Below are 11,687 nucleotides of genomic sequence, written 5' to 3' on the forward strand. Positions count from 1 at the left end.
GTAGTGGTTATGAATCGGGCTGCGAACCTTAAGGTCAGCGGTTCGAAACTACCAGCCGCTCCGCGGGAGAAAGATGAGGCTTTCTACTCCCGTAAACATTTACACCCTCGGAAACCCTGTACAGGGTCGCTATGGGTCGGAACCGACTCAACGGCACTTAACAACAACAACCCACTTTTGTGCTTGTCCTCCTTTACTGAGACCCACTTTAGCCCCATCAAACAGTGCATTCTAAGAGAACTTGCAGCATCACCTGTGTGGAATTACTTGCTGAGTTGGTATACAATGCTATTCCTGTGCCCCACCACAGACTTACTGGACCAGAGCCTCTGGAGGTGGGACTGGAGAATCCACACTGTTTGGGAGATTCCCGGTGGTTCTCCTGCTGTTAAGTCTGAGACTGGCAGCCAACACGCACTGCCAGTCACATGCCCTCCCCCTAAACCACCCACCCACTGCCATCCAGTTGATTCCAACTTTTAGCAACCCCAGATCAGGTGTCGGAGATGGTAAATCTTTACAGAGAGCACACAGCCTCATCTTCCTCCTGCGGAGCAGCTAGTGGATTTGAACCAACAACATTTTGGTTAGTAATCCAGTGTCACCAGGAAAAAATGCCTGGTCTTCCTGCTACTAGAAAATATTTATTGAGTGAATGAAGAGACCAGGAAGAGATGAAAGTAAAGGGTATAGAAATAAGACAAAAACATACACGTGTGGTCTGAGAGGTGTTACACATACCCAAGGATCCCCGAGGACCTAGGTTTGCAGATGCTGGAATAAATACAGTTTCACAAACACTATGGGATATCTCAGAGCATTTACCTGGTCAGGGCCATTGTCAAACTCCAAAAGCGGCCACCAGAAGGAGTCTTTTCTTTGTAAACTCAGTTGAACAATGCTTTATTTGTGTGTTCTTTTTGCCAAGGTGAATTTTCACTCACCTGAGCCACCACCCACATACTCATCACACATTGCACACATGCACACATGCTACATGAGCGTTCTACTCAGCATGTTTTCTAAAATGCTGCCATAGTGTCCAAGTTCATGAGACTCTCAGCAAGCAAACAGAATTCCCCGGGGCCTGAAGGCAATAGGGAAGAAGCTAACTGTAAACTAGAGAGAAAAGAGAAAAGTTCATCTAGTGAAACCCCCCCCCCCAAAAAAAAAAAAAACCTAAACAAACCCAATCCTGTGGAGTTGATTCCAACCCATAACAGTCTTATAGGAGAGAGTAGAACTATCCCATAGGGTTACAGAAGCAAACAACCACATCTTTCTCCCATGGAGAAGCTGGTGGATTTGAACCACTGACCAAAGATTAGCAGCTGAGCTCTTAACCATTGTACCACCAGGGCTTCTTTCTAATGGACAACCTCTTAGCATAGGGTCAGTCAGGGCAGGCCACCTCTGTCCTTGGAGGTTTGCATGTAACTTGGAGAGGACACAGCACTAGCAGCAAGAGGTCAGAGGGAAGATGGTGCAGATCACAGCCAGGTGGTGAATGAAGCTTTGGCTACTGGGGACCACTCCGATGGATGACCCCTAACCCACTGTTCCCAGGAGAAGGTCAACTTGGTCAACTTGCTAGTTTCAAGAGAATCCAGAAGGTCAGATTTGTACTCGATTTACAAATGCTGCCAACACAATGAAAAAATCCTCTGAAAAATCCCTGCGGGCCAAACTAAACGGGCAAAGAATGCTCAGAGTTCACTGCTGGGCTATTTCGGCTGCATGGACTCCTGGCAGTGAAACCAGTTGGGTTAGCCTGGCTGGCAGTGTGGTCTGGAGGAAGGATCCTCAAATTTCCAGGCAGCTAGACTTGGGTTTAAAGCCCAGCTCTGCTACTTGTGAGCTACGTGACCATGGACACATTACTTTAAGGAGCATGACAAAACCAAACCCGTGTGCGGCTCTTGCTTTTTGCTTTAGCTTTCCCGTGGGAAAGGTTCAAAGTCAACTTGGAATGAGGGGAAGGGTCTAGTTTTAGCCCTTGCCCACCCCACGCAGGCTGGCACAAGGGGGTAGTAGCTCATGTGTGGTGTTTGGAGCTACCCCGCCTGCGTGTGAATTCCCACACCACCACTTACCAGAAATTGTTGTTGTGAAGTGTCGTCGAGTCAATTCTGACCCATAGTGACCCTGTATACGGTTTCCAAGGAGAAGCTGGTGAGCTTGAACTGCAAACTTTGCAGTTCAAACAGCTATGCAGTCTAGCACATTAACCCACAGCATCACACCAGGATTCCTATCAGGAATGTTATTGTTGTGAAGTGCCATCGAGTCAGTTCCAACCCATAGTGACCCTCTATAGGGTTTCCAAGGAGCAGCTGGTAACCTTGAACTGCTGACCTTGCAATTCAAACGGCTTTGCTGTCTGACACATTAACCCACAGCGCCACACCAGGACTCCAGAAATAGGCAGCCTTTAAAGTCTGTTGCATCATCAGCTAACAATGGGACCAGTAAGGCTCACCTCTGGTGGTTGAATGTCAAGTGCCTGGTAACTTGACCCCAGCTCAGGGCGCTGCCATGTGTGTCACAGAATGATGCTCTGTAGAGGTTCCAACCGCTGAATTTTTGGAAGCTGATGGCCAGGCCTTTCTTCTGAAGCACCTCTGGGTGGACTTGAACCTCCAACCTTTCAGTTGTCAGCTAAGCCAGTTAACCCTTTGCACACCCAGGGACTCCTGATACATAGTGTCTTTATTATCTAGTGCTGCTATAGGGAGGCCTGATAACATAGTGTGTTACTTGTTGGACTGTTAACTGCACGGTCATCAGTTCAAATCAACCAGCTGCTCCATGGGAGAAAGACAACGCTTTCTGCTCCCATACAGATTTATAGCCTCAGCAACCCTATACAGGTCACTATGAGTTATAACAGATTTGATGGCGCACAACAATCGTAATCCTCCTAAAACAGAAATACCACCAAGCGGTGGTTTTTAACAAACAGAAATTTACTCTTTCAGAGTTTAGGAGGCTTAAAGTCCATATTCAGAGGGCCGGTTCTAGGGGAGGCTTTCTAAACTGCCTGTCAGCTCTGGGGAAATGTGTTTGTCTCCTTTCAGCATCTGTAGACCCAGAATTCCTTGGAGAACTTCATGTGTCCTGGCATCAATCTTCCCCTGGATCTAGGAGCTCCACAGTACAGGGACCTCCATGCCCTCTGGCCATCACAGAACCCCTGCTCTCTCTCGAGCTTTCGGTGGGTCAGCCGGTCATCACTATGCCTAAGCCTCCAGGAAGACAGGGGACGCAGAGGTTCCTAGCCTTGGTTGTACCCTGCATTCCCCTGAGGAGAACAAAGAGACATTCTGAGACCTGGGTGTCAGCACATGTTCTGGGGTACATCTCAGTCATCAGGAGTGTTAAAGTCCCCACTCCCAAGCTGCCACACTGTGCAAGTAGAGCTGAGGACCACTTGGAGGAACTCCCAGGCACCCAACATTGACTTATTCATCCAAGCTCCCATGCCAGGGATCCCACGCCTCCCTCCAAATACACGCACATCTGGGCACACATACGTAAACCCTTACACACACACACATGTACACAACATTGCAAATACATACACACATAATCACACGTACATACTTACACCACACACATACTCATACTGACACACACATGGGAGTGGGACTCAAAAAGTTCATGGAAAATGGAACTAAAAGATGGTGGAATTTTCCACAAACTTTTGAAACCCCCTCATACACATTCTCTCTCTCTCTGTCACACACAGACATACACATATGCACAAGCTCTCACACACACTCACACATACACACGCACACACACACACACATGCTCACTTGCTCACACGCACACACACATATTCTTCCTGGAGTGAGAGGTCACAGTCAGTGAGGATGAATCACATTCAAAGATGAATCTCCTCCCCTTATTTCCCTTCCGCTCCTTTGCGGGCTGTTAGGAATTGGCCTACACTGGACTGCAGCAGGTCTATGGTGTCTAGTGGGAAGAGGTGGGCTACAGAAACTGAGGAGTTGAGCCCCCAGGATTTCAGTCCCAGCTCTATTGCTCACCAGCTGAACCTGATATCTCTTGAGTGTTCCCATCTGTAAATCAAAGAAAATGCTACTCTTTCCTGGAGGCACTGGGAGAAATGAGGGAAATGACCTATGAGATGGTGCCTGGTACAAATGCACTCTGACTCACAGTGACCCAGGCGTGTCAGAATAACACTGTGTCCCATACTGGTAGCATAGTGGTTACGAGTCTGGCTGCTAACCTCCAGGTCGGCAGTTCGAAACTACCAGCTGTTCCATGGAAGAAAGATGAGACTTTCTGCTCCTGTAAAGATTTACAGCCTCGGAAACCCTGTACAGGGTTGCTGTGAGTCAGAACCGACTCCATGGTACATCACCACCACCACCACCATTGAGTTTCCAGTGGCTGACTCTTCCGACATAGATTGCCAGGCCTTTCTTCTGAGGAACCTCTGGCTGGACTTGAACCTCCAACCTCCAGCACACTAACCATTTTCACCACCCAGGGACTCCAGTGTTTCCTTACAGTGTGAAATGAGGATGCAGTAATGCATGACCCACAGCTGAGCAAACCCAGCCCCAGAGGCAGCACTTTGGAAACTCTCCCAATTGTTGCTGTGTGCCGTCGAGTCAATGCCGACTCACAGACACAGTCAAACTGCCCCATAGGGTTTCCTACCCTGTGGAGACCTGGTGTGGCTCTTCAAGTTAATGCGCTGGACTGCAAAGTTGGCTTGAACAGCAAGGTGGGTGGTTCAAGCTCACCAGCTGCTCCTTGGCCACCCTACACAGGGTCACTATGAGTCAGAACTGACCTAATGGCACTCAACAATGACAGTCTTTACAGGAACAGGTTGCTACATCTTTTTACCCTTGGAGTTGATGGTGGGGTTCAGAATCACTAACCTTTTGGTTTAATCATTGTACTACCTGGGGTCCCATCACTTTCTTTGTTGTTATTAAGTGCCATTGAGTCATTTCTGACCCATTGTGATTCTGTATAGGGTTTCTATGTGAGGAGCTCCTGGTATAAAAAAGCGCCAACCTTGTACTTCATAGTCCAATGCTGATCCTTCAACACCACACCAGAACTCCTTTACTCCCCTACATCCAGGGCAACGTGGGAGACAGGATGGAATTCTTCCAGGAAAATGATTGAATCCAAACCTCCCGTCCTCTAGATGGAGCTCTTGCTGCCCAGGGCCTCTGCTTGAATTTGCAAGTGCTGTCCTCAGACATCAAGGATGGGAGCTCTGGCCTGGCCCAGCAGCCCTCCAGATCTCCCTGAAACTCTAGGTCTAAGCAACCAATTCCGCATGTCACTCCGACACCAAGCAGGCATCTCAAATTTACCATGTTTCATGAAGCTCCCAGCCTGCTCTTTCAGGACAGGGAGCATCCTTTCTTCAGGGTCTCCCTGACTCCTCTCCTTCTCTCTACTGCACATCCGAGGTGTCAGAGTCCTGGAGATTCTTCCTCCCAGATATGCCTACAACCTGGTGATATTGGTCCTTCCTGGTCTCAGCCACTACCAGCTCTCACCTGGCTTCCTCTGGCACCCTTCTGCTGCTGCTGTGGACTCTGATCAGTCAGAGTTCAATCAGCAGGGCTGTGTTCTTGTGAACCACAATCACATTCTTCATTCAACAGTTACTCTCAGAGCACACACTGTGTGCTAGGCCCAGATCTGGACTCTTAACAACTTTCCATCTTTCTGTGCCTACAGGGAAGCCTGCTCAGACCTCACCTCCTAGGCCCTTCCCTCCACTCTCCACTCCATCCCACCTCCTGGTTCCTCCAATTGCTCCCCGTGCCCCCTCATCACCTGGTGGCTCACTTCCTCACCCTTCTGGTCTTTGCTGCAGCATCAAATCAACGAGGTCTTTCCTGACCATGTATTTAAATTTGCAACTGCCCCCTCCACCCTCCTGATTTCTCTCCCTGCTTCACGTTTCTCTCTGATACTTGTCACCATCTGTGTGACTTTTATGATTGTCTTAAATCATTTGTTAGTTCTCTGTCTCCACCAGAGTGAAAGCTCTAAGCTCTTTATATAGAGTGGCTTCAGACTCATATACACCTTATAGGACAGGATAAGACTGCCTCATCTTGCTCCCACAGAGCGGCTGGTGGGTTCAGACAACCAACCTTGAGGTTAGCAGTCCAGTGCTTAACCACTGGGCCATTTCTATAAGCTCCAGGAAGGCTTTGATCTTCTGTTCACTCTGGAATCCCCAGGGTCTGTAACACTCTACACACATGTGATTAATGAATGGAACCCACGTATCAAAGTGTTCTGACACGTTTGACAGGATTCCTCCTGAGTGGTGAGTCCTCTGGCAAGGCTCATCAGGGTCAGCCTTTGTGCTGGGTGCTGGGGGGACTTCAGGGAACAAGTAGCCCAGGTCCCCATGCTCAGGGTGCCAGACCAGCAGCTGGCTTGGATGTCATTCGATGGGTGGTAAGAAACCAGTGTTGTCCAGTTGATTCTGCCTCACAGCAGCCCTATAAGACAGATGAGAAGTGCCCCATTCTGAAATCTTCAGGAAGTGATCTCCACATTTTTGCCTTGGCTAATGGATTCAAACTGCCATCCTTCCTGGTTAGCAGCTCTTAATCACTGCACCACTAGGTCTCCTTCAAACAGAGGCAACCAAAGTAATAATGGGACCCTAGACTGGCCTCACAACACCCTGTCAAACCTCCCTGCCTTGCCCTTGTTTAATGTGGGTTCCCAAGTTGGGAGCGGTTCCTAGGGGGTTCTAGTGGTCCAGAGGTTTGGGAGGATGCTGTAGGGATTGCCTTGCACATGACCCAGGCTATTCCCACTGGGCCTGACAATGTTGTGGTGGCCTATGTTTGCAGAGGTGGTTGGAGTGGGCTGCGTGCTGGACGGCGTGCGCTATGACAATGGCCAGTCCTTTCAAGTCAACTGCAAGTACAACTGCACGTGCATTGACGGCGCCCTGGGCTGCACGCCGCTGTGCCTGCGTGCGCGTCCCCCGCGCCTCTGGTGCCGCCGCCCCCGGCTGGTGCGCGTACCCGGCAGTTGCTGCCAGCAGTGGATGTGTGATGACCAGGACACCAGGAAGCCACGCAAGACGGCGCCACGCGACACGGACTCTGCCGGTGGGTCCTGAGGGCTGTTGCCAAGTAACCATTGAATCCAGCTGCAGCCATGCCGGGAACTCTGATTGACGGAGCCCTGGGTTCCATCCCCCACACCACTTAAATACCTATGTGAGATTAGGAGTTAGGAGTCACTCCTCTGGGGCCCCATATTCCTAACTGCTAAATGGGAACAATAGCATCCGTTCTGTTGATATATGGGATCCTCTGAACCTAAACCGAGGACTCGTCTGTAAAGAGCAAAGCCTACAAATGCAATCCGGTGCCAGTCTACTGGAAGAGGTGAGGGGGAGGGGTGGAGGGAAAAATGGATGTGAGGGACCCAGGGAAGACAGAAGCAGCTGGTGCAGGACCCAAGAGCTGAGTATAGACCTCTTGATGTCTGGGGGTTTCCCTTGACTATGGAGGATGCTGAGCAGGTGAGACTGTGAGCTAGGTAAGAGGAAGGGAAGAGAGACAGTCTGTGTGTTTCAGAACTGCTTACCTGGAGCATAGTTCATTCTAAGTTAGATAGATGGATAGGTGGATGGATGGAAGGAAGGAAGGGTGGGTGGGTGAAAGGATGGGGTGGTGGAAGGAGTGTGAATGGATGGATAAACGGAAGGGTGGGTGGGTAGGTGAATGGATAGAAAGACGCATGGGTGAATGGATGGGCAGATAGATGAATAGAGCCCTCCATCCACCTAGCCATCTATTTATCCATCATTCATCCACCCTTCCATTTTCCATACATCCATCCACCCACCCATCCACCCAGCCATCATCCATCCATCATCAACCCATCATCCATCCATCCATCTACCCATCCACCCACCCAACTAATGAGAACCTGCACTAGGGCAGTGGGTGTAGAAGCGGTGACTGAGGAAGGGCCCGGTACACAGGACTGTTCACAGATAAGACTGAAGGTGTCAGCACCTTGAGATGAAGGGCAGGGAGAATGGATGGCTACCCCCTGAGTTCATACTCACATAAGATAGAATACAAGGGAAGGAGCATTTCTGGGATAAGGACCATGGCTTCCTTTGAGGCAGGTGAGTTTGTAGCCAGTTTCCCTGTCTCTGCATCACCCAGAGAAGAGTTCCGTGGAGGCTGCATTGAAGGAGTATAATGGGGCAGGGAGTGAGTTCAGTGAATCCTTAGTCCAGAGCTTCTGAGAAAGTGGCTGGGCTGATCTAGGGATCATATGCAGACAGGTCTGAGAAGGCAGAGAGAAGGAGGAGCAGGTGTTAGAGGAAAGTCAAGAGAAAGTGTCTGAAACCATAGAGAATATTTCTAACAGGGAGATGTGAAGAAATGGCAATTTGGGGTCCTACAGTAAGGAGCTCTGGTAGCGTAGTGGTTATGAATCGGGCTGCTAATCTCACAGTCAGCAGTTCAAAACCACCAGCTGTTCCGCAGGAGAAAGATGACGCTTTCTGCTTCCGTAAAGACTTACAGCCTCAGAAGCCCTGTGCAGGGTTGCTATGAGTCAGAACCAACTCCATGGCACATAACAACAACAACAACAGTACTGGTGGTGATTATGTGCTGTGGAGTTGGTTTTGACTCATAGCAAGCCTATATAGGGTTTCTGAGGCTGTCAATCTTTACGGAAGCAGAAAGCCTCATATTTCTCCCTTACAACAGCTGGTAGTTTCGAACTGCTGACCTTGAGGTTAACAGAATGACTCATAACCACTAAGAGCTCCTTATGGTACTGGTAGCTTTATCTTTAAATAGAGGTGGTGATTGCTCTGGGAGGCTAAGTAGAACAGGCTGTCTCATCCTCAGCATGATTTACGGTCAAACTGGATGACTCTTTATTGTGGGTCTGTCCTGTGCATTGGAGGGTGTCTAACCCCATCCCCGGCCTCAACCCACTACAGCCAGTAGCACCCGCCCTCAGTTTTGAAAACCCAAAATGTCTCCAGATGTTCTCTGGGGACACAAGGACCCTGGACAGGGCCACACAAAGGTCACGGGGAAATGCAGGCCCACCTGCCCATTGTGCATGGCCCAGTGACCTCGTTCTGACCCAGCACATACAGAGTTACTGCCAAGTGAGGTGACCCAGAAACCCAAGCCCTTTATCCTCTCCTCTTTTAGCTCTGAGCTCACTCAAACCCCGGACTCCCCTTTGTAGCTGGCTCAGCTCTGCTCCTTGATCCTGGGAGCCCTCCTCTGTCCCCTCCTCTGTCCCAGGGACTCTTCCCCTCTTCCTTCTCTTTCTCACCTCCCCCTTGTACTCATTCATTCATTCATTCCTTCAGTCAGTCAGTCAGTCAGTCAGTCAGTCAGTCAGTTACTTGTTCATTCATCAGGGTTCCCAGTGCACCTCTGACTTGGGGCAGCGTGGTACAGAGCGCTGACCCATGTCTCTTTCTCCTTGGGATCCTGACAGATTTTGCTCATTACTGTCCCTCCATCCCCCCCCTCATCCTTCCATCATCTGTCTTGCCCTCCCCTTCTCTCCCTCTTTCTTCTTACCATTCCTGTTTTCGCCATCTTTCCTCTGCTCTTCCATCTGTCTTTTCTCCCCTCCAGCTCCAAGTCTTCCTTCCTCCCCATTCCTCATGTGTGTATTGTGTTGTGTATGCTGTGTGTGTTGTATGTTGTATTGTGTGTGCTAATTGGCCATGTGTTGTATGGTATGTGTGTGCTGTATATTGTGGTTTTGTGTGTAGTATACGTGTGTTCCTTGTGTGTGTGCTGTGAGTGCTGTGTATGTGTGTGTAGTGTGTGTTGTGTTGTGTATAATGTGTGTTGCTTGTATGGTGTGTGTTTCATGTGCTGTATGTGTGTTGTGTGCTGTGTATGTGTGTAGTGTGTTGTGTGTGTTATCTGTGTGTTGTACTGTGTGTGTAATGTGTGTTGTTTGTATGGTGTATATGTGGTATGTGGTGTGTGTGTGATGGGAGTGTTGTGTGTGTGTACTGTGTGTTGTTTGAATGGTGTGTGTGTGTGCTGTGTATAGTGTGTGTGGTGTATGCGTTGATTGTGTGTGTGCTGTGGGTGTTGTGTGCTGTGGGTGTTGGTTGTATGGTGTATGAGTGGTATGTGTGTAGTTTGTGTACAATCCGTGTGTGGTATCTGGTCTCCACTTGGGGTCTTACTCTGGTATGTCTCTCTCTACCTTTCTTTGGGCCTCTTCCCCTTTCTCCTTGCCTCCCTCCCTCCCCCGTGTTCCTGGCTGCCCACCTGCCTCATCGCTGTCTAACTGGCTTGTATTTCCATTTTCTGGAGTCCCTGGGACAGAAAACCCTCAATGCTGGGGATGCACACAATCACAGTACCGTTCAGGAGCTAATAGGTCATCCTGCAAACTCATGTTTACTGGGGAGGGGGCCAGACGCAGCCTGCACACAGTCACCTGTGTAGACCCGGTGTCTCTGGATCAGAGCCTTGAGCTACTGTCATGCCCATTTGTGGGTGAGAAGCTGAGGCACTAGGTGTGCACTCACTCATGGGAATTTCCACCACTAGTAATTGGAAGTTCTAAGTTTTTAACCCAAGACACCCGGCTCTGACAGCTGTGTGTCCCCTCAGTCTCCGTGTCTTCAGCAGGTACTGAATGAAATGTTAGTGACGGGGAGGTAGACACGTGCCTTAGAACTTCCCTAAACAACTGGATCCCCAGTTGTTAAAAAGGCAAAACACCGCCTTTTTTAACCTTTTATTCTGCACCGGGGGTCCTGGTATAGTGCTGCAGGATAAGTACTAGACCGCTAAATTAAAGGCTAGCAGTTCAAACCCACCAGCAGCTCCTTGGAAACCCTATACAGGGTGGCTATGAGTCAGAACTGATTCGACAGCACACAATCACCACCAACAACAGCCAAGGAAGTTGAGGTTCAGAGAGGACGAGTTATCTAAGATCACACAGCTTGTACAGGGTAGAACAGGATTTGACTCAGGACCACTTGTCTGTAACGATCATCATCCTTCTCTCCATCCATGCTTGGTCAGAAACATACATGGAGTTCAGAAGATGTCCTCTTCTCCTTGGGAACCCAGGATGCTGGGCTGGATTGATTGTCACAGTACCTGTTTTCTGAGTTCTGGGGACCCTATCTCTTCGTGTGGTAACAGTACAGGTCTGGAGACTCATGGGGAATTTCTCCTCCCCGCAGTGGCTGCGGCAGAGGTGGAGCCATGGCACAGGAACTGCGTAGCTTTTACGAGTGCCTGGAGTCCCTGTTCCAGCAGCTGCGGCCTGGGCATCTCTACGCGGATCTCCAATGCCAACGCCCGGTGCTGGCCTGAGCAGGAGACCCGCCTCTGCAACCTGCGTCCATGCGAAGTAGATATCCGTCCGCACATCAAGGTGCGTTGACCAACCTGGCTTTGAGTCCCGGCTCCTCAGCTTCCTGACGGGGGCCATTTGTAAAATGGGAACAATTGCACCCAACTCCTGAGAACAGCGTGTGTCATGGGGTGGGGGCATTGTAAATTCCACGCAGTGGGAGCTCTCAAGGCAGAGAGAGCCTCCAAAGATTCACAAAGGAGCTAAGGGACCCAGAGCCCAGATGGTTTCCAGCAGTGCCCATCCTGTTGGTAAGC

At 49.8% G+C, this 11,687-nt stretch overlaps 1 protein-coding gene across 1 annotated transcript in view; it reads left to right on the top strand.

The window, feature by feature from the left end:
• The window catches only part of WISP1 (WNT1 inducible signaling pathway protein 1), a 34,372-nt gene that overhangs the window by 21,962 nt on the left and 723 nt on the right, over window positions 1–11,687 (top strand). The window contains exons 3-4 of the mRNA XM_006830845.1: window positions 6,882–7,145; window positions 11,258–11,451. Of these exons, the coding sequence (XP_006830908.1) occupies window positions 6,882–7,145; window positions 11,258–11,451 (458 nt within the window). The remainder of the gene's footprint in view (window positions 1–6,881; window positions 7,146–11,257; window positions 11,452–11,687) is intronic.

This window comes from Chrysochloris asiatica, unplaced genomic scaffold (assembly GCF_000296735.1).
Source record: "Chrysochloris asiatica unplaced genomic scaffold, ChrAsi1.0 scaffold00001, whole genome shotgun sequence".
Lineage (NCBI taxonomy): Eukaryota > Metazoa > Chordata > Mammalia > Afrosoricida > Chrysochloridae > Chrysochloris > Chrysochloris asiatica.